The sequence below is a fragment of the Microcaecilia unicolor genome, chromosome 1, assembly GCF_901765095.1.
Source record: "Microcaecilia unicolor chromosome 1, aMicUni1.1, whole genome shotgun sequence".
Taxonomy (NCBI): domain Eukaryota; kingdom Metazoa; phylum Chordata; class Amphibia; order Gymnophiona; family Siphonopidae; genus Microcaecilia; species Microcaecilia unicolor.
Genome location: NC_044031.1, coordinates 29,096,746 through 29,120,461, shown reverse-complemented (window position 1 = coordinate 29,120,461; position 23,716 = coordinate 29,096,746). Strand labels below are relative to the sequence as shown.

The following is a 23,716-nucleotide window of genomic DNA, read 5'->3' as shown; positions in this document are numbered from 1 at the left end:
AATACTTGGGCACGCCAGCGACTAACATGGCTAGCAGAAGCGCAAAAAAAGAAAAAGATAAAGCGAAAGCTGTGAGCACTGGGGGAGAAGGCCCGACGCAAAATGGCAGCGTGCAGTTCACAGAAGAACAGCTGCGGCAGCTAACAGAGGCGGTCGGAGCAGCGCTGGCGCCGAAATTAGAAAAATTAAGTGAACGGAGCGCAGAATTCGAAGCGCTGCTCACAGACACAGTAAGGAGAACAACTGAACTAGAGACACGAGTATCAGCAGCGGAGGATGAGATAGGCCCCGCCACGAGGCAAATACGCGGGCTTGAAGATAAAGTACAGGCGCTAACGGTGAAACTTGATGATATTGAAAACAGATCGCGGCGTGGAAATCTAAGGCTGGTGGGACTGCCTGAATCAGTCAGTGATCGGGTGCTTGCCTCTGTGCTGGAAACTTGGCTGGCAGCAGAATTTGCGTTATCAGATCATGTGGGGAAAGTTTGTCTAGAGAGAGCGCACCAAATCGGAAGATTTCAAGATGGACGACGGACGCCCCGCACAGTAATCATCAAGGTGCATAACTACGTGCACAAAATTGAAATTCTAAGAGGATACAGACTAAAGCGTAATGAAGTACGTTATGATGGCCATCAGATTAGAATATTCCAGGATTACTCTGCTGCACTGCAGGAGAAGAGGAAAAAATTCACACCCATATGCCAGCAACTTCATGAACAACATGTCCCATTTATGTTATTATATCCGGCATTGCTGAAGATTAAAATAGATGGAACATGGAAGCAGTTCGAAAATGCTACTGATGCACAATAATGTGCACAAGGAATAAAAGAGAACAGATTAAATGTGGAACAAGAAGAGGGAGGCGTCTGATGCCTCTATAAAAGAGTAGAACTGTTGGTTGGAAAAAGTTATGGTAAGATGTTGTTAATATGTACAATGTGAAATTGCAAGAGAAACTGTTATCTGTATGAGCAGGGGCCCGGAGACACGGAAAACCCCCAAGGCCTATCCTTGTGTGATGGGCGGGGCACTAGGGAAGGTACAGGGAAGGGAAGAAGGGAGGGGAGGAGGGAGGGGGGAAGGGAGGAGCGGGGAGGGGGGAGAGGCTGGGGGTAGAGGGAAGTTTGAGACCCAGGATCTGGAAGGAATACGCAGACAGAGATATGAAAAAAGTGAACCTGTTGCTCAATTTAAGTTAAGAAAACATCAAGTGGTGGTAGAAACCCGAAGGGGGAGGCTGGGCTCCCGGAGGGATGTTAGAAGAGAATTAGATATAAGAAAGAATATAGACTATGAATATGGTTAAGGGGACCAACGCCGGAATACGAATAGCATCCTGGAATGTGGGAGGGATCACGTCCCCGATAAAAAGAGCAAAGATATTAGATACATTGAAGAGACAGGGGGTAGACATAGCCTGTATACAAGAAACGCGTTTGCCACAGGGGGAACAAGATAAACTTAAGAGACACTGGGTAGGAGAAATTTTTGGGTCTCCTTCCAGCGGAAGAAGGGGTGGAGTAGTAATTTTGCTGCATAAAAACCTAGCGGCCAAAGCCAAAATGTTGTTTGCAGACACCGAAGGCCACTATGTGGGAATAAGTTTGAACTTGCAAGGACAGACACGCACACTGGTGGCGGTGTATGCCCCACAAACAGGAGGGAAAAAATTTTATGCTAAATTGATGGCGGAGTGCCAGAGACACGGGAAAGACCCATTAATAGTGGCGGGAGATATGAACCAAGTAATGGACATTCAGATGGATAGGTCAAACCCTAGAGGCGGGAGAGAAACAGATGAGATCACGTTGTTGGCAGGGTTCTGTGATTTGCTGGGTTTGGTGGACCCGTGGAGACTTATACACGAGGAGGAGCGCGATTACACGCACACGTCGCGGGCCCACCGAACCCAGTCACGGATAGATTATATTCTGGTGACACAGGACGTGATCCCTCAAATATTCAAAGCAGAGATAGGTGTAGAGGGGGTGTCTGATCATGCGCTGGTATGGGTAGATCTGGAGATGCAGCCATATTACCAAGAATCTAAAGGGTGGCGCTTCCCGGCCTACTTATTCACCGTACCTGAGTTCAAATCCTTTCTAATAGATAAATGGGAAGATTTTACAGCAAATAACAAACAGCATATAGATAGTCCTGGCCTATTTTGGTCGACGGCAAAGGCGGTGATTAGGGGAGACGTGATAGCATACACCAGTCTCAGAAATCGGAAAATAGCGGAAAAAATTATAGCATTAGAAAGGCGGGTTAGGATGATGAGAAGACAGCACAACAGAGATTCCACGCAGGGGTCTTTTGAAAACCTGATAAATGCAAGGACAGAGTTAAATAGTTTACTCCATGAGCGAACCGTGAGATCCATAGTAATGCGGAAATATGCTCTTAAAAGATATGGAGACAGACCTGGGGGAATGCTGGCGCGCTTGGTAAAAAGAGTCCGTAAGCTGCACTATATAACACGACTCCGTGAGAGAGCGGGGGGGATTGTTACCCACCCAGCTGATATTGCAGAAGTGTTTAAGAAACATTTTGAAGAGTTATATAAAGGGGAACCTGAAAAGGATTTGAAAGAGGAAATTCAGGAGTATTTGCTAAGATCTAAAATGCCAAGACTTACAGAGGCACAATTGCAGGAATTAGATCTACCTTTAAGAGAGAAAGAGGTGGGGGTGGCGATACAGAAGTCAAAATTGCACTCTGCGCCAGGTCCAGATGGATTTTCCAGCGAATTTTATAAGCTCCTAAGAGCCCAAATAGTGAGGCCCCTGGTAAATCTTTATGAAGAGGCAGTGGAAGAGGGCAGATTCCCCAGATATACTAATGAGGCTATGATTAGCTTAATACCAAAACCGGGAAGAGACCTTTTGGATCCAGCCTCATACAGGCCCATATCGCTCATCAACATAGATGTTAAGATACTAGCACGGGTTCTGGCGGAACGCTTGGCGCTGATACTGCCGTCCATAGTGGGAGAGGAACAGGTAGGATTTGTCCGTGGAAGGCAATCTGTGATGAATGTGAGAAGGTTAGTGGCGGCCTTAACAGAAGCCCCCACCAGAGCACCTTCGAGCTTGGTAATAAGTTTAGATGCAGAACGCGCCTTTGACAGGGTGCTATGGCCTTTCATATGGGAAACATTAAATTGGATGGGCATGCGGGGATGGTATATGCATGCAGTGCAGATGCTTTATGCAGACCCGATAGCATGTCTGATAATAAATGGGGTGAAAACACAAGGATTCAAGATAGAAAGAGGCACAAGACAGGGTTGCCCATTATCCCCCCTATTGTTTGTGATTACACTGGAACCCTTGATAAATATAATACGAGCACATCCAGGTATAGTGGGAATAGAGGTGGGAAAGGAGATTCTGAAAATATTAGCCTACGCGGATGACCTGTTACTGTTGGTGGATAAGCCACAAACATCGGTAAGGCATTTGCTGATGGAAATGGAAATATATGGAGCATTATCGGGATTTAGATTAAATTGTAGCAAGTCTCTGGCACTCCCAATATCAGAATCCACAAAAATGCAATGGAAGGGCTTGTTTCCATTTGAGTGGGCCGCAGGGAAAATAAAATACCTGGGAGTTATAATTCCAATTCAGCTAGATAAGATATATGATGAAAATGTTGCCCCCCTGTTGGCGGACACGGCGCGGATGCTGGGATTGTGGGGGTCTTGCCCCCTGTCTCTTACGGGGCGAATAGCATTGTATAACATGGTGGTGGTGCCCAAATGGCTTTATAAATTTCAAATGCTGCCCTTATATTTGGGGGGACGGGAAGAGAGGAAGTTGCAGGCTGTGCTAAGGAAGTTCTTTTGGAATAATAGACGCCCCCGACTGGCTCTAACCACCATGTATAAGCCAAAAACACATGGAGGAATGGGACTGCTCAATTTAAGGTACCTTACTGTGGCGTGCGCCATGCGACATGCAAGAGACTGGCTAGTAGGCAGCCAACAGTTCACAAATGTACAGTTGGAGACCTCCATGCATCCTAATATACACCCTAGCTGGCTATTACACACAACTGGAACAAGATCTGGCAGCCGTCCAAGGAAAAACCTTTTGTTAACTCGCTGAGGGCAATGTGGCGGTGGCTGTGCCGTAGGCATGGATTCTCAGCGAAGGCCACTCCATTTTTGTCTTTAAACTTGAACCCAGATTTTCCAGCAGGAACTTTGCAGAGGACCTTTGTAAGGTGGAGGCAACAGGGGATACATTATCTTTATCAACTTTTAAATGAAGAAGGACAAATAAAACCGTTTGAGGAACTGAAACAAGAATACAGATGGACACAGACAGACTATTATGCCTACTTGCAGGTACGACACTATGCAACATCTCTAGGAGCAGTAAACTTAAGTGAAGATGTGCAGGAGGCGTTGGCCACTGCACTAACACTAGGATCGCAAAATGTGGTGCCATTACGGTATCATCATAGATATCTACTAGATTCCACAGAGGACATAGACTATGGCGGACTAGCCAGTAAATGGCAAAAGGATATTGGAGGAGAGATTACGGCGGACACAATACAGGGCTACCTAAACTCAATTCTACACAGGTCAATATATATAAGAGATTGGGAACAACAGTATAAATTTGTGGTGCGATTTTACATAGCACCAGCCCGAACAAATAAAGCTGGATTCGGCACGGGAGAGTGCATGAAGTGTGGTGCCGCACAAACTACACTGGGTCACATGTTTTGGGCCTGCCCTCACATTCGTCAATTTTGGACTTTAATATTTAAAGAAATTACAAGATATTGGAGCAGACGGATGTTGGCGGACCCTCTAATCTTATTTGATACATTCAATATTCAACGACCTATCCCAGCGGGATTAACAGGGTTTCTACAGAGAGCCTCCATGATTGGGAAAAAAGTAATACTACTTTTGTGGAGAGAAGAGAACCCCCCATCCAAAGATCTATGGAGATCTAAGATGATAGAACTCTTACACACTGAACTCTGTGGGTTGATGGAGGCCACAGCACTGGATATTAGTCTCTTCAGGAAAGTCTGGAGAAGATTTTTATACACTTTACATCCATGCACTCAAAAGAAGATCCACCAACGGCTACGAGCCAGACTAGGGCAGCTGGAGCACTATGGGTCTCGGACAAAATAGATTGATGTGGACATTAGTAAGATCCTGAGGGTTTGAAAAGGGGGGGGGGGTAGAGGGAGGGGGAAATAACACAAAGCAAATGTTTAAGATTGCAAAATAAACATGTGTTATTGTATTAATACGGAAAGAGAAATGTTACAAGAGAAGTTTGCACTGTATTTTGATAATAAAAATGATTTAAACATAAAGCAGGGTACCATCTCAGGCACGCATGTTGGCTCAGCCCCCACACATCCAACGCACAATCGTGACAGTCATTAGCCACAGCCTCAGACCAACAGTGGTGACTAATAAAGTAAACTGCTATTTGTGTGAGCGAGTTGAAGATGCTTTTCCGGTAAAGAGCATGGATTCTCGGTTGTTTAATAACATCGATATAGTACCACCACCGCATGTCTCAAGACATTCTCAGGTCAAGAGGTCCATTTACATAGTAACATAGTAGATGACGGCAGAAAAAGACCTGCATGGTCCATCCAGTCTGCCCAACAAGATAAACTCACATGTGCCATTTTTTGTGTATACCTTACCTTGATTTGTACCTGTCCTCTTCAGGGCACAGACTGTATAAGTCTGCCCAGCACTATCCCCGCCTCCCAACCACCAGCCCCACCTCCCACCACCGGCTCTGGCACAGACTGTATAAGTCTGCCCAGCACTATCCCCACCTCCCAACCACCAGCCCTGCCTCCCACCACCGGCTAAGTGTATGCAGAGACTATGCATACCTTGGGCATTCTCGGGCATGTACTACTACTACTAATCATTTCTATAGCGCTAGTAGACATATGCAGCACTGTACACATCATATACAGGTACTTTCTCTGTTCCTAGGGGGCTCACAATCTCAGTTTTTTGTACCTGGGGCAATGGAGACTTGCCCAAGGTCACAAGGAGCTGCAGTGGGAATCAAACCCAGGTTGCCAGGATCAAAGTCCGCTGCACTAACCACCAGGCTACTCCTCCACTCCATGTCTTGACAACACAAGCAGCACACACACAGGCGACATTGACCGGTACTGGCTGCTCAGCATCACTATACCTTTTGTCGTTCACCTACAACAGAACATGGATAATCTGTTAAAGATGGTTCAAGAAAAATCAACTACAAAGTATACCCCTGAACATATTTTATCAGAAGGAAAACAAAACTATATGAATACCTGTGACACAGGGGGAGACAACTCCGCCATTTGATTTAGATCTATGAATTCCGTATCCTCAGCCACTTGACACATTTCTGAGTCATCGATGGCATCTCTGAACATGCCTTTCTGCCAAATCCACAGCATTTTCAATCACGGTTCTGTTCGTTATCCAGCCTTCTGTTAGTGAGACGTTGACTTCTTGAAAGTCAAACAGCTTTTACCCACAAGGCAATTCATCCAGCAAGGTCTCTGTCATTTCCTGGACCAGCAACAAGTCAGCTTGTTCCTTTTCACTCATACACTGCACGTTCAGGTCACTAACAATGTTTTGATATTGTCAGGACGATTACCGCTGGTAGTCCTCAGCCTCTGCATCGGCTGAGCAGTCACCCTCTCTTTAACAAGGGTTGTTTAACCTTCTGGCCCTCTGTATATTAGGAGTTTCGTAGGACTCCATGTACAGCTATTGCGTCTTTCTGATCCCTCGACAGATGGAAAGTAACTGGGGGTGGTGTATTTAGAATGGTGGTAACGCTTTTTTATATCTCCTGGTCACATGGTGTTTTTTTTCTAGGTTCCTTACGGTTTGCCTGTAGACTTGTCCAGCCATGCCTGGTTTAGTTTTCTCAAGTTATTATGTTTTTCATTCACGTGACCTTGTAACACTGCTAAAGGAAAACAAAGCACTGTTCTACCTCTACTCACTTGCCCTGTCCTTTTATCCTCACCTCTTTATTCCCTTACCTTATTGTTCTGTCTGTTTACCTGTCTTATCTAGATTGTAAGCTCTTTGAGCAGGGTCTGTCTTTTTTGTGTATGGTGTACAGTGCTGTGTATACCTTGTAGCACTATAGAAATGATAAGTAGTAGTAGTATTTTCATTGAAATTTCTTTTACTGGCGTTGAAGGGCAGAGCTGGATTTCCCTGTAAGTTTGTGTATCTGTAAAGCAAAACAACCCCTGTATAAAGCATTTTCTATTTGACTGCAGCCTATGGGGGATGGCTAGGGGGAAGGAGGGGCTGGTGGATTAGTCTTCTTGGTTAAAGAGGTGGAAGGGAAGCGGCTGCAGGGGACGTGAATTCTCACACAGAAAGAAGCTCTGAGGATTCTAACACAGAAAGCAGCACATCTCTATTTTAAAATTCAATACAAACACATTTCCCTTGCACCAAGTAAAAAAAAAAAAAAACATCCGTCTGACACTAGGACTCAGGAAGAGGAGGCGGGGGGGGGGGGGGGGGGGGAGAGAGATCTGTGATCAAGGCTTTTTTTTTTTTTTAATAAGTCAGCATGTGCTGTCCTAAAAGCAAACATCTTCAGGCACAAAAAGCAGGAGGGCTGTAAGAGGAGGGGCACAGCACATCACCTTCACAATTGTTGTTTTGTAACCACTCGCCTCCACCTACCCTCCTCTCCTCCTTCCTGTACACATTAATTGATTTGATTTGCTTACTTTATTTTTGTCTATTAGATTGTAAGCTCTTTGAGCAGGGACTGTCTTTCTTCTATGTTTGTGCAGCGCTGCGTACGCCTTGTAGCGCTATAGAAATGCTAATTAGTAGTAGTAGTAATATGTGACCTTTAAAGCAAAGATTAGAAACATAAGAACATAAGAGTAGCCATACTGGTTCAGACCAACGGTCCATCTAGCCCAGCATCCTGCTTCCAGGAGTGGCCAATCCAGGTCACAAGTACATGGCAGAAACCTAATTACTACCACCATTCCATGCTACCAATCCTGGGACAAGCAGTGGCTTCCCCCATGTCCATCTCAATAACAGACTATGAACTTTTCCTGCAGAAACTTGTCCAAACCTTTTTTAAACCCAGATACGCTTACCGCTGTTACCACATCCTCCAGCAACAAGTTCCAGAACTTAACTATTCTCTGAGTGAAAAATATTTCCTCCTATATGATTTAAAAGTATTTTCATGTAATTTCATTGAGTGTCCCCCTGGTCTTTGTAGTTTTTCAATGAGGAGGGGGGTCTGGAGCTGAGCCTTTCGTTTTAAGGCCTAAAACGGCTAACATTCAGCCCGTCATTCTTGAAAATAAACGGACCTAACTCGATCTAGCTTAAAATAAGCACAAGGTATACAAAATTCCCCGGGCCTGGCGCCACAGTCCCACCCGCCCTCCGTCATCGACCGTCTGCCACCGGGCCGAACCCCTGCATTGAAATCACAGCACCTCTCACCTCCGTGTGAAAGCGCTGCAGGCAGCAGATCGCCTCCCTTTGGGCCTCCTTCCCTCCCTGTGTCCCGCCGTCATGTGACGTAACTTCCGCGAGGTCGGGACACAAGGAGGGCCGAAGGGAGGCGATCTGCTGCCCTGCTGCCTGCAGCGCTTTCACACGGAGGTGAGAGGCGCTGTGATTTCAATGCAGGGGGCCCAGCCCGGTGGCGGATGGAGGGGGGAGCGGCGGTTGCAACCTTGGGGGGGGGCTGGAGGGGGGGAGCGGCGGCGACCTCGGAGGGGGGGCAGGGGCCCCAGGGGGCAGCCTTGCCCCGCGCACAGTCCAGTCTCTCGGCGGCCCTGAGGGCATTCGATGTCACTTCCTGTCAATAGCTTAATGGTTAGTGCAGCGGAACGAATAAGTACCTGTATATACTATGTAAACCACTTTGAATGTAGTTGCAATAAATAAATCACAGAAAGGCGATATATCAAGTCCCATTCCCATCCAAGATGACAACTAGTAGAGGAAACATGATGTATACAGTGGTAGCCATACCCCTTTTTCTAAGATGACGGCTATGATGTCACTTCCCATGACATCACCAAATGGGGTGCAGTTATGCAAAAAAGGGCCAGGTTAGGACAGGGCTAAAAATAATGCATGATAAGGGCATGGTTATGCCAAAAGGATATGGCCTGGGTGGGGCTATGATATCATATTCAAAGACATCATTGGAGGGGGTGGGGTGTTGGTATGGCTTGGGTGGGGCATGGGTATGTCCTCACTTCTGATTGGCTAACCCGGAAGTAGGCATGTCACCTGTCAAAATCAATTCGTTTCACAAATGATAGTGAGATCCACTACTCAGGAGGGAACTGCTTGTCAGGAATGAGATGCAAATAAAGAATAGGAGGTGGATCTCTATTTGGAATACCAGGGGGTGTTACATGGCTGCAGTGAAGTGCATGGAATGAATGAGACGTACTGACAAGAGCAGTAGGTATAGAAGAAAGTCAAGGAGTGGAATAGGAGCAAGTAGTGCATCAGGACAGGAACAAGGTGCAGTGGCAGAACAATGTGTGTGAGTGAGGGTCTCAGTACTAAAACAGAAGGGCTATTTCACAGTAGGAATGAGAGGCAATAGCAGAGCTCTGCATGCAAAAGTCTTGATACTGGAACTACAGGTAGCGTTACATAGTAGTATGGAGGGGAAGGGAGTGTCAGTGTTGGAACAGCGGGGGCTGTTGAGGAGCAGAAGTGAGGTGCACTAGCAGTACTAACGAAAGGGAGGAAGCAGCCTTGTATTTGGAGGAATGGGCTGAGAAGCAGTGAAGCCGGGATTCAAATCCAGCTTCTGCCACTGACTTTCCTTGTGATCTTGGGCAGAGTCATTTCATCTTCTGTGGTTTCAACTATTTAATTATTTCCAATCTGACGAAGAAGGGCAACCTTCGAAAGCTATTAGCTTATGTCCAATAAAAAAAAGTATCTTATTTTCTTTTCCATATTTTATTTCTATTGATTACCTTTAAAAGTGGACTAACAGGGCTAGGAGTGGCCTAGTGGTTAGAGTGGTGGACTTTGGTCCTGGGGAACTGGGTTCAATTCCCACTGCAGGCACAGGCAGCTCCTTGTGACTCCGGGCAAGTCACTTAACCCTCCATTGCCCCAGGTACAAATAAGTACCTGTATATAATATGTAAGCCACATTGAGCCTGCCATGAGTGGGAAAGCGCGGGGTACAAATGTAACAAAAATAAAATAGATACTATTGGAGATTCTACATGGAATGTTGCTATTCCACTAGCAGACAATGAATCCTCAGGGACTTAATGAAAATGTGGAATGGAACACTATAATCTGACTTGCAGTGACTTACAGAGATGTTCCTGTTCTGCCTTTCCTATTCGTCTTTTTGTTTGTTTTTGAACAGCTTGCATAAAGTTAGTTGAACATTGTGACATCATTTCCGACCTTACATGGACGCGGATGCCTTATAAGCCACAAGAGACAAGCAGGCTTTGCCTTGTTTTGTGGATTGCTTGAACAAAGAAAAGAAGCAACAAAGAAGGAGGAAGATAAGATCTATGCAGCCTTAACCCTTGTCCCTGAGGAAAGTGATTGAAACCCCGCGGAGTCGGGCAGTTCCGGGGGAAGGCAACTGATAAATGTTTCAGCAAGGCAAGACAGTTCTGCCTGGGAGGCAAGAACTTAAAAGATAAGTGCACAGTTTTCACCTAGTATATACCATTTTAAAAGTAACAAGTGATTTTATAGCACTGTGGTGATTGGGACGCATAAAAAAACGAGCATATGTTGCTCTCCCAAAAAATTGTTAGAGTTACCTAATGAAAGAAGTGCTATGCCACTTTTTAGCAGCATTATTGACTGCAGTTATAGTGGTTTATATCTGAGGGTACTCTATACACATAAATTATATATTTGCCACATTATACTGGTGTGAACTGTTTTGCTAGCACTTTCTTGAAGTTGGTGGCTAAGAGTCCTGGTTTGTGTACACAAGCTATTCCACTAGCAACATTCCATGTAGAAGCCTGCGCGGCCACATTGGTGATCTGCAAGGGCCGACTTCTACATGGAATGTTGCTACTATTGGAGATTCTACATGGAATGTTGCTATTCCACCCATGTAGAAGGCTGTGCAGGCTTCTGTTTCTGTGAGTCTGACAGACGTCAGACTCACAGAAGCAGAAGCCTGCGCGGCCGCATTGGTGATCTGCAAGGGCCGACTTCTACATGGAATGTTGCTAGTGGAATAGCAACATTCCATGTAGAATCTCAAATAGTAGCAACAATGGAGGAGTGGCCTAGTGGTTAGGGTGGTGAACTTTGGTCCTGAGGAACTGAGTTCGATTCCCACTTCAGGCACAGGCAGCTCCTTGTGACTCTAGGCAAGTCACTTAACCCTCCATTGCCCCAGGTACAAACAAGTACCTGTATATAATATGTAAGCCGCATTGAACCTGCTATGAGTGGGAAAGCGCAGGGTACAAATGTAACAAAAATAAAAAAAGCTGGGAGTTTCAGCTCCTTCATGGACAGTCACTCTGCACACTATTAATTCAAGTCTTACTCTATGAACCAAATGCAATATTCCAGCCAGACCTCCCTGATCAGGATGGACACTAGGTACACATTTACCCATTCCTCAGCACATCAATCATGACATTTTCATTTAAAAAAAAAAAATCATTTTGGCAGGGAGGGAAGTGGGGAATTTTGTGCAAGAAAAGGAGTCCTGGGCTGATCAGATTCACAGGACCTACATCTGATTAATAATTTGCAGTGTTGCATCTATATAAATATATTCATAGAAGCAAATTGTACATGTGAATTAAAGGCAAGTTTTGTCTTCCGTAGCACTTTTGCCCATTTGTCTATGTGAGTGTTCTCCATTTGGGATACGCTGAGTTGACCACTCCTAACGGTCAGCCAACATGGTGACTTCCGAAAAGGGTTTGGGTGGGTGCGAGGATCCTGAGGAAACCATAAAATCCATCCGATGCAAACAAGGATAGGCATACCCCTGCAAGCAGCAAATACATATGCAGCACAGACAAAATACAAGTACATGTAGCTGTTCGGAACCAACAATTAAATGGGTCCGGGTAAAAGACGGATTGCCAAGATCCTCAAAGCACTACCTTCAAAAAGGATTGCTGTTTTGTTTTGGCTGCTGTTGCTTTTGGTATGCGCTAAGCCCTAGAGCTGAGGTGCTTGGTCCTTCTCTGGCGGGTCCTGCCCCATCTGACGTGTTGTTCTCTTAATGTGAGATTGAGACCCCACCGAAAGTGACAGAACAGGTCAAGACTGGGACTTACTGCTTCTGATGCTTTCGGTATGCAGTAAAAACAGCACAGTGAACCTTATCTATTTGCAATTGAGCTTGGTGCTGCTGGGAAAGGAGAAATCTAATGGTCAGTGGGAATGTGGAGAGGGGAAGCTGCTGCTGCACAGGGTGGGGGAAGCAAAATAAGAGAGAGGGCATAAGCTGCATAATGGCATTAGCCTTCATGAAGGAGGAAAGAGACAGTTAAAAACATGGGGTGGGGCAGAGAAAGAAGAGAGATGTTTTAGACAATGGTGGGAAAGGAGGAGGCACATTCTAGAGATGACGGTGGGGGGGGGGGGGCAAGACAGGAAGGAGAGATCCACCATATAATCTAAGCAGAAAGGCTTTATCGACCTGGATCCAGCACTCGTTCCCTTCCAAAGGGCCAGATCCATCTGGATCTAGCACTCATTCATTCCAAAGGGTCAGATCCATCTGGATCCAGCACTCATTCCCCCCAGAAGGGCTAGATCCACTCATTCCCACCAAAAAGCTGGATCCACCCGGATCCAGCTCTAATTCACATCATAAGGGCTGCATCCACCCGGATCCCGCACCCAATCTTACAAAAAGGGCTCAAAAGCACCCAGTCCCACAAAAAGGGCTGGATCCACCCAAAACTTGTCCTCCATCTCTCTCCTTCCATGCTTTCCAGCGTCTCTCTCCTGCCGTCTCCTCCCCACCCCCATCTCCAGGATGCCTTTCCTTCCTTGTCCCCTTGATCTCCAGAATCTCTGTCTTCCCTTCCAACCATTATCCACATCATATTTCTTCTCCCTCTCCAGCATGTCTCTCTTTCTCCTTCCAAGAAAATAATGCTATTATCCAGTTTATTCCCTCCCGCCCCCTCTCTCTTCACTTCCCTGATCCACCATGTGACAGCTTCCCTCTTCTTCCCTTCCCATTGCCACCTGCCGTTACAGTTCTCATTTCCCAGCCACAGCAAACTCAAAGGGAGGTGCACTATGACCTCCGGTGTCAAAATGCCTGGCATCATCATAAGAGCCAACTTTTCAAAACTATTGGGGGTGGGGGGTGGAAATAACCTCTCCCTAGACACATACAAGGAATTTTCTCAATATTGGGGGTGCTCAAGTCAATGGTCATCATTGTCTGCTGGGTCCTGCCCCCTCTCACGGGAAGTTCACTTCCTGTAATGGAAGAACCCAGCAGAGAAAGACAGAGCAGATTAGTGCTGGGAGTCCCTGCGAATTGAAAGTAGCAGCAGCTGTCAAAATAGAACAGCCTCCGTTTATAAAGTAGTACTTTGAGGATTTGGCAGAGCCGGAGGATCCTTTGAATTCATCTTTTACTCTTTTCCCCATTTAAACTTTCATTTACAGTTAAGGAAAGAGAAAACCTCTCATACATTAATGTAGCGATCTAAACATCCAAATATGAAACTAATGAAAGAGCAATGGTGGGGGAGAGGGGGAGAAGGGGAAAGGAAGAAGGGCTGGGGAAGGAACACGAATGTAAACAGATCAGTAGATGCAGAAATAAAGAGTATTATAAAGTCAGAAGAGAACCAGGAAGAACAGCCTGAGGGGTTGCAGGGAACAAAGAGCAGAACTTTGTTTTCTGGAGCCCCAGGATGGGATTGAGCAGTGCCAGGCTCATTTCTTCTTCTGTTTGTGTATCAGAGGTTGCATGACATTGCCTGGCACTGCATCCCCTGCTGCCCACCTCCTGCCAGTCTCCTACCTGCTGAGCACAAAGCCCGGCTGCCATTCTCCTGCCCTTCTCCACAGCACCATTTCCAGCCCGGCTCCCTCTTTGCTGGCTCAGGAGCAGCAGCCCTGTGAATGGAGGGGAACCAGGAAGAACTTTCTTTTTCGTCTGCTTGCTCCATGCACCATGTGTGTATCAGAGGTTGCATGACATTGCCTGGCACTGCATCCCCTGCTGCCCACCTCCTGCCAGTCTCCTACCTGCTGAGCACAAAGCCCGGCTGCCATTCTCCTGCCCTTCTCCACAGCACCATTTCCAGCCCCGGCTCAGGAGCAGCAGCCCTATGAAGGGAGGGGAACCAGGAAGAAGAACTTTCTTTTTCCTCTGCTTGCTCCATGCACCATGTGTGTATCAGAGGTTGCATGACATTGCCTGGCACTGCATCCCCTGCTGCCCACCTCCTGCCAGTCTCCTACCTGCTGAGCACAAAGCCCTGCAGCCATTCTCCTGCCCTTCTCCATAGCAGAATTTCCAGCCCTGGCTCCCTCTTTACTGGATCAGTGCTGGCGCTCTGCTTCTTCTCTCCTAGTCCTAAAGGCTTCAATTAGAGAAAGAGGGGAGAGGAGAGGAGGAGGAGGAGGAAGTCTAGCGACAGATCAGAGAGAGGGAGGAAAGGAGGCTTCTGACTGCTGCCATCTACTGCACCCTCCCATCACTGAAGACAGAGTTGCAGATCTCAAGGAGGTTCAATCAATGACGGAAGACGGCATGAGACTGTCTGGCCCATTACGTGGGCTGAAGCCAGTGGGCGGAGCTTGTCCGTAACAAATGCTAACGCTATTGAAAACCATAGCAAACTTGTGAAGTTTATGTCGTTTTGCATTCTTTCTTTTAAGAGGGAATGGGGGGGATGTGAGGGGGGGGGGGGGGTCTATAAAAGGGAAAGCTTATTCAAAATGGGTTTTTTAAGTGCTCCAGTCTGAGCTTGCTTTATTATTTCAATGCTGTATTGTAGATTTCACTGCTGCACTATCAGATCTCATTCTGGGTTGTAGCACCTGCACACCAGCTGTCATTATGCGTGCACCAGTTATACCCCCACGCCTGCCCATGAGCTGTCGTTATGCATGCATGGGTGGACTTTTACAGTATAAGTCTGCACTTCCACTTACTTGATGGCTAGTTTGTGCAGCTGGGGTGCCCCAATGCTCAGTGCTCACTCACAACCCCTCGTTGCACAGTCGCTGGAAGAGAGGGAGAAGGACCTGTGCGATCGCTTTCCCACCTCCTCACTGCTGTGAGCTCGAGGCACTTTTATTTTCCTGTCATTATTATGATCCTGTCCCTCCCCCTTCCCTTGCTGCCTTATCCGTTCTTGCTACATCCGTAAACTGCACAAGTCAGCATGCTTCTGACTATAACTGAGATCAAATAACAATGAACAAACAACAATGTGGATGCAGCAACTGATAGTTTGTTTTGGACGGTGCCGACTGCTAAGGGAAGTGGCTTCAGCCTTGTGCTGCCATCTACTACACCCGCCCAGTACTACTGACCACAGACTCTGAGTTGCTGATCGCAAGGAGGTTCAATGACAGGAGACGGCATGAGAATATCTGGCCCATTATCTGGGCTGAAGCCAGTGGGCGGAGCTTGTCGCCATATTGGGGAGTCCAAAACAAATGCTAGTTCTATTGAAAACACTAGCAAACTTGTGAGATGTATATTGTTCTGCATTCTTTCTTTTAGGAGGGGGAGGGGGATGTAAAGGGAAATGGAGAGTTTTCGAGGGGTCTGTAAAAGGGGAGGGTTATATTTGAAATGTTTTTGTCAGCGCTCCAGAGCTTGCTTGTTATTTGCAATGCTATATTGTGGATTTCAGTGCTGCACTGTCAGATCTAACTCTGTTAGTACCCCCACACCAGCACATGAGTTGTTGTTATGCGTGTATGGATGGTCCTGTACTGTATATAAGTCTGCTCTTCCACTTGATGGTTCGTTTGTGCTGCTGTTCGGGCCGGTGCGCTGCGCAGTCTTACTACTACTATAGCGCTACTAGACGTATGCAGTGCTGTACACTTGAACATGAAGAGACAGTCCCTGCTGACAAAGCTTACAATCTAATTAGGACAGACAAACAGGACAAACAAGAGATAAGGGAATAGTAAAGTGAGGATGATAAAATAAGGGTTCTGAACAAAGTGAACAAGGGTTAGGAGTTAAAAGCAGCATCAAAAAGGTGGGCTTTTAGCTTAGATTTGAAGACGGCCAGAGATGGAGCTTGACGTACCGGCTCAGGAAGTCTATTCCAGGCATAAGGTTACTGACGTCAGAAAGGGGCGGACCCAGCAGGAGAAAGACGCGCCATCGAAGCTGGGCGAAGGCAGGCATCAGGCTTTCTTCTTGCCCGTGCAGCGCCTTCGGACAGAGGAGAGAGGCGCTGCACGGGCCCGGTAAGAGGGAGGGGGGCCCGATGGAGGAGGGGAATGGCGGCGACGACCCCAAAAGGGGGCGGGGCACAGGACGGAGGATGTCGGGCGGCGGAGCTGAGGTGAGAGAGTAGTGAGGAAGGGAGGGGGCAGGGGCAGGGGCTGCTCGAATTTTGCTTTTTCGGGGTGGGGGGAGCGGCGGAAAGTGGGGAGCAGCGGGGGGGGGGGGGCAAGGCCGTCCGTACAGGACGCTCCTGATGAGCGCCCTTGCCCCTCCCGACCCTTTTTTTATTTTTATTTATTTATGTTTTTCTGACGTCCTTTGGACCAATCACAGCGCTTTTGGCTCTGCTAATGCGCTGGGATTGGCTCAAAGTTTGTTTATTTCTTCTCTTAATGATTTTTCCTGGCACAGAGCTGTCCTAACGAGTGGTCCAGACCTCTCGTTAGTTTTCCTGCCTTTTTCCTGCGTAAAGGCAATCGGAAAAGGTTAGTGCATGTCGTTTCAATGGGGTTTTCACACTAATTGCTCATCTCCATTCCGTTTTCGTTAGCTGCTGGCTTCCTCGGTAAAAGCCCTTTGATGCATGCAACGGATCAAATTTTCCTCGTTGGAGAGTCATTAAAGGCTCATTTAGCTTTAGTGCATCTGCCCCAGAGTCTGGAGTTAGCAGTGGAGGAGAAGAGTGCAGATAAGAGAGATTTACCCAGTGAACGGAGTTCCCGGGGAGAAATGTAGGGAGAGATGAGAGTGGAGAGGTACTGAGGAGCGGCAGAGTGAATGCACTTATAGGTCAATAAGAGGAGTTTGAACTGTATGCGGAAACGGATAGGAAGCCAGTGAAGTGACTTGAGGAGAGGGCTGATATGAGCATAATGACACTGGCGGAATATTAGTCGTGCAGCAGAATTTTGAACAGATTGAAGAGGAGAGAGATGGCTAAGTGGGAGACCTGTGAGAAGCAAGTTGCAATAGTCTAAGCGAGAGGTGATAAGAACGTGGATGAGGGTTCTGGTAGTGTGCTCAGAAAGAAAAGGGTGAATTTTGCAGATATTATAGAGAACACATGCCTATCCCCACCACTTCCTTCTGCATCTATATTGTTGCCACCACCTCTCCCTAACAATCTTCTCTCATTTTTTGTCACCACCTGCCACCCTAGGAGAACCAGGATGATGGTAAGGAAGTTCTATTCTATTCTATTTGCGTTTTATACACCGTCTGTTGTTCCACAAAGGATTCACAGCAGTTAACAGGATAAGAAGCTCTCAAAACACTGGAGGAATTACAATATAAACAATATGCAATTCTAAATAGAAAATAGTCAATTGCCCATTAAAAAAAAAAAGTTTTCAAACCCTTCCCAAAAGATAAGTAGGATGGCAACCCTTTCAATGACATAGGTAATTCATATCAATCTGCACTCCATGAAAGGAAAAGGAACCTGTGAAGATATATGGAACACAGTGGTTAGATGCAGTGGCCTACCTAGCTTATTTTACACCTTCAGCGAATCATATTAATACCTTCCTCCATGTGTGTCCGTCAGCTCTGCTGGTCCCCTGTCCCTGGATCAGGAAGTTAACATCAGAGGGAGGGCAGAGGACCAGCGGAGCCAACAGCATGCACATGGAATCTGTGGCTCTGCAACTGCTTCATGAACAGCAAAGATACTTACCTGTAGCAGGTATTCTCTGAAGACAGCAGGCCATTCACAGGTAGGTGACTTCATCCCCGTTGCCTGGTAAGGAGTGCTTTGGCAGCTTAAAAGACTCAAGCATGCGTTAGCCTTTCCACTGCACATGAGCGAGTGCCTTCCCGGCTGCCGCAAGAGTGTGGGACAGGCAGTACAGTACAATAGCACTGAAAACAACTTCAGGGGGAGGAGGGAGGTTATTTGAAATGAATGGCTTGCTGACCTCAAAGAATATAGGTAAGTATCTCTGAGGACAAGGAAGCCATATTTTCACATGTGGGAAACCCTAGCTACCAGGATAACTGAAAACAACAACCATAGGCAATAATAAGATGTGAAGACCACATTGCTGCCTTGGAAATCTCTTCAGTGTAGGCTGACGTCAAGTGGGCTACTGACGCAGCCATGGATCTGGGCATATATGAAAGAAATGCAGTCTACCAGCCAATTAGAGATTGTGCACTTCTCGATGGAGACCCCCCATCCTGTTGGGATCAAAAAAAGCTGGGTGGACTGTCTGTAGGGCCTAGTCCACTCCAAGTAAAAGGCATATCTTGCTTCCAGTCCAAGGTGTGCAGTGCACTTTCACCAGGATGAGCATGAGGCTTGGGAAAGAATGTTGGTAGAACAATCGACTGGTTCAGATGGAACTCTGACACAACCTTAGGCAGAAACTTAGGGTGCAAGCAGAGAACTACTCTGTTGTGATGAAACTTAATATAAAGTGGATTCGCTACCAGGGCATGAAGCTCACTGACCCTGCAAACTGAAGTTACAGCCACCAAAAACAGGACTTTCAGGTCAAATACTTCAGATGACAGGAATTAAGTGGCTCAAAAGAAGCTTTCATCAGCTGTGTGAGGATGATACTGAGGTCCCGTGACACCAGCAGAGGTTTGACTGGGGGCTTTTCCAAAAGCTAACTTCTCATGAACCAAACAACTAGAGGCTGTCTAGAGATGTGCTTACCTTCTACACGGTAATGATAAGCACTAATTGCACTGAGATGAACCCTTATGGAATTGGTCTTGAGACAGACTCGGAGAGGTGCAGAAGGTATTCAAGCAAAGCGTGTGAAGTAACAGAAAGCAGATCTAGGGCTTTGCCCTCACACCAGGTAGCAAACCTCCTCCATTTGAAAGAGTAACACCTCTTAATGGAATCTTTCCCTTAAGCCAGGAAGACCATGGAGACACCCTCTGGAAAATGCAAGGAAGCAAATTCTAAGCTCTCAATGTCCAGGCTGTGAGGACCAGAGTCTGGAGGTTGCGATGTAGAAGAGATCCTTCACTCTGCATGAGGTTCGGAAAACACTCCAATCTCCAAGGTTCTTCGGAGGACAACTCCAGAAGAAGTAGGAACCAGATCTGTGTGGACCACTATGGAGCGATCAGGATCATGGTTCCCTGGTCTTGCCTAAGTTTCAGCAAAGTCTTCTCCACAATAGGTATGGGAGGATACATATACAGAAGACCCATCCCCCAGTGAAGGAGAAAGGTATCCAACGCTAGTCTGTCATGGGCCTGATGCTTGGAATAATACAGAGGGACTTTGTGGTTGTACGGAGCAGCAAAGAGATGAAAATTTCATAGAAAAGTTTCATACTGAGGGACAATTCGTGTGGTTGAATGACCCTGCTCAGTCTATTGGTAAGGTTGTTAGTATCCCATGTTGGATAGCCCAGTGCCACATCTGGACAACCTCCTGACACAGAGGGTGTGATCTGGTACCCCCCCCCAACTTGGTGTAATATTACAGCCCGATTGTCCGTTTGAATTAGCTGTACACCGCCTTGAGTGAATTCCTTCAAAAAGGCAGTAAATAAATCCTAATAAATAAATGAACAACCATCTCTGAAAGACTTTATAGTGTTCCAGGCTGCCTGCAAATCCAGAAGGTTGATGTAGAGATCTGTCTCCTAGGCTGACCAAGCACCTTGAGTGTGAAGCCTGTCCAAATGAGCTCCCCGCCCCAGGTGGGATGCATCCATCATTAGCACTTTCTGAATCTGAGAAATTTGGAATTGAAGGCCCACATTCAAATTAGATTGAATTGTCCACAAAAGGGTCTGAACCAACTCTGGTGGAATGCAGATAACATTCGTTAGATTCCCCGGGGCTTGACACCACTGGGAAGCTAGAGCCCACTGGGCAGCTCTCATGTGAAGACAGGCTATGGGTGTAACATGCACAGTGGAGGCCATGTGGTCTAGCAACCTCAACATCTGCTGAGCTGTGACCTGCTACTCACTTGAACCCACTGGCTAGAGTTGGAGGCTAGGGAAGTTTTGGCCTTGGAGCCAGATGACCCCGCAGCCATCCATATTTTTCAGAAAGAGATCCCTCCTTGATTATCAATGCACTGCGCCCGCTGAATATTTCGGTGCATGAGTTGCCTGCAGTGGCTAACCTAAAAATGGTGGGCACTCAATGACCTGCTCAGTCCTTTCCAGTTCATGAGGTGATTAAAGAGCTTATTTTGGCTCAGTGGTCCACCCCAGATGTAGGATTACGGGTAGCAAAAGCCATGGCATGCCTATAGCCCGAGCCTCAGTCTTAGAGCAGTTGAAACTTCCTAAAGTGGATGCTTTGGTGTCGGCGATCACCATGAAGACAACTCTACCTGTGGAGAGGGTGTCGCCTTGAAGGACGTTCAGGACTGCAAGCAGGAGGCGGCATTGAGCCAGGCCTTTGAGGTTTTGGTCCTTTCCCTTCAGGTGTCAATCTGCAGTTCCTATGCTGCGAGAGTGTGCCTTTCCTGGGCACAGCAGGCAGCGGATGTCGTGTCGGGAAAGCAGCTTTTGGGGGATTTTCCCTTGGAGTCTGGCTTGGCCTATTTGGCGGATTCTTTGTATGATCTTAGAATGCATCGGCCAAGCAGATGGCTTTGGCTGTTATGGCCTGAATGGACCACTGCAGGCCCATAGCTTAGGTGAGCTCGTTGCGTCCTTGATTTAGGAAGGCCATGAAATATCACCCAGATCGAGGGATGGCTTCTTCGGCGCCTTTTTCCCATACCTGGTTCCATCAGTGGTTATCCTTTCCAGTGGACAAGCAGGGTCAGAGCTCTGGAGCCCAGAACACACCCACAACTAGGGCGGTGCAATTATGGGGCGCCAGTTCACTGCTCCGTTCGGCACATCAGGTGTCAGCTGACCCAGTTCCACGAGCAGTGGACCAGAATCACATCAGACTAGTGGTGTTCGGTATTATCCACAAAGGTTACAAATATGAGTTTTCCTCGCCCATCGGAGAATTTTTCTTGGAATCCCCATGCAGAGTGGCGGCCAAGTGTGCGGTTGTTCTTTCCATGCTATGTGGCCTAAGAGACCTCAGCAATGTGGTACCCATTCCCTGGAACAGAGATGGACAGGGTTGCTATTCAATTTACTTCATAGGGCCCAAGATAGGAGGGTCCCACTGGCCAACCTCAAGCACATGAACCGTTTTGTCAAGGTGCAATGTTTCTGCATGGAGATGTTGTGCTCTGTCCTGGAGGCAGTTCATCTGGGCAAATTTTTGACAGCCCTGGACCTCAAGGAGGCTTATGTGCACATTCCTATCTGGCCACCGCATCAGCAGTTTCTCTGCTTTGCAGTGCTGGGGCACCAGTTCCAGGCTCTCTCCTTTGGCCTTGCCATGGTGCCTCACACCTTTTTTAAGGTCATGGTAGTGCTGGCCATGTTCTTTCAAAAGGAGGGGTTGCGGGTACACCCATACCTGGATGACTGGCTGATTCGGGAATCGTCAGAATGCGAGAGTCTGGAGGCCATCTCCAGGGTGGTGGAGCTCTTGCAGTCTCTCGGATGGGTGGTCAATTTGTCCAAGAGTCACCTGGTGCCTTCCCCGACTCTGCAGCATCTGAGGGTTCACTTTAATACAGACCATGGCAGAGTTTTCTTGACGGAACTGCAGATAGCCAAGTTGCAAGGGCAGATCTGGGATCTTCTCCGGGAATCGTGCCCACGCACGTGGGATTACTTGTAGGTGCTGGGCTCCATGACAGTGCATGGGTGAAGGTGCACATGCGTCCGATACAGCACTTTCTCCAGAGTTGGTGGTTTCTGTTGTCGTAGGTCTATCAGGTGCGACTCTTTTGGACCCCCCCAGATGCCAGGCTCAGTATACGGTGGTGACTCCAAAGCAACAATTTGCGAAAGGGAATGCCATTGGCGTCTCTGCAGTGGATTCTGGAGGTGAAAGGTGCCATGTTGGAGGGCTGGGGCACACACTGTCAGCAGAACAGTGCTCAGGGTCGTACACCATGGCAAATGTGCAGTGGCCTATCAGCTGCTTGGAGCTCCAAGTGGTGGCCTACACTTTGGAGGTTTTTCGAGAACTGGTTCAGGGCAAGCCAGTTTGAGTGCTCTCCAACAACATGACGGTTGCCTACATTAATAATCAGGGAGGTATGCACAGTATCACATTGGCGGTGGAGGCTCATCTCCTCTGCATGTGGTCAGAGCGCAATCTTTTGTTCCTGTCAGCGACGCACATTGCAGGATGTGTCAATGTGAAAGCGGATTTTCTCAGCAGGATCGTTCTGGATCCTGCAGAGTGGGAGCTGTCCCTGGAGGTGTTTCACTCCATCACGGAGCAGTGGGGCATTCCATCCATGGACTGCCAAGGTCCCGTGGTTTTCAGCAGGGCTCAGGAGGCCAGTTCTAAAGGTCTGGACACCCTTTGGATCCTCTGTAACCAGGGCCTGGTGATTCTGGTGGCCCCGAACTGGCCCAGGCAGCCATGGTATGCAGATCTGGTTTGTCTGCTCATGGATAAACCATTCCCGCTGCCTTTGGTTCTGGATCTGCTATGTCAGGGGTCTGTCCCCATGGAGGATCCCACCAAAAAAGTGGAAAAAGCCAACCACAATGTCCAGGGTGAGCAGAAACCGATTAAAAACCACAGGTTGCAGGCTAAATTATCCCTCAATATTCAGTGCTAGGCTGTGTCTGGGAACCGGAATTGAATAGTGGGGGATAAATTTGGGTGACCTGGCCACCCGGAGCTTATGCGAACATGGAAGATATTCAGCCGGACCCGCACAAGAGTTATGCGGCTGCCATCACTGAATATTGGCCCGGAACCCACATAACTAATGTTTCCTTATAACACCCTCCTGGTCCCCCACCTGGTCTGTAATACTCCCCCCATGTCTAGGTAGGCCTCCTGGTGATCCTGCAGGGGCCTGTGGGGGCAGGAGCGCAGCGCCCTCATGGCTGCCTCTCAAAAAGGATGCCAAAACCTCTCACAGCAGCTCCTGGTACTACAGGAAGCTGTCGTGAGAGGTCACGGCAATCATTATGACAGGCAGGCACCGAAAGACTCCCTCTGGACTACCAGGGAGCCAGGTAGGCCGGGGGACCTACCTAGACATCTGGGGGGTGTGGAGCTGGGAGTTCGTTCATGGGGAGGGGAGGGTCTTAGGGTATCCAAGCGGGTGGGGAGAGTAGGAGGGAGAGGGTGTTAGAGAGGCATGGTGGGGGATCTGGAGGGTATTAAGAAAGAAAAATTAGATATGCGGGTGCCGGCCTGAGATTCAGTGCCAGCACCCGCATAGCTAAG

At 47.6% G+C, this 23,716-nt stretch overlaps 1 protein-coding gene across 1 annotated transcript in view; it reads right to left on the bottom strand.

The window, feature by feature from the left end:
- The window catches only part of LOC115464392 (zinc finger protein 354C-like), a 32,421-nt gene extending 17,823 nt beyond the window's left edge, over positions 1 to 14,598 (bottom strand). The window contains exon 1 of the mRNA XM_030194777.1: positions 14,503 to 14,598. Within this exon, the coding sequence (XP_030050637.1) occupies positions 14,503 to 14,547 (45 nt within the window). The 5' untranslated portion in view covers positions 14,548 to 14,598. The remainder of the gene's footprint in view (positions 1 to 14,502) is intronic.
- Between the last annotated feature and the right edge of the window lie 9,118 nt (positions 14,599 to 23,716).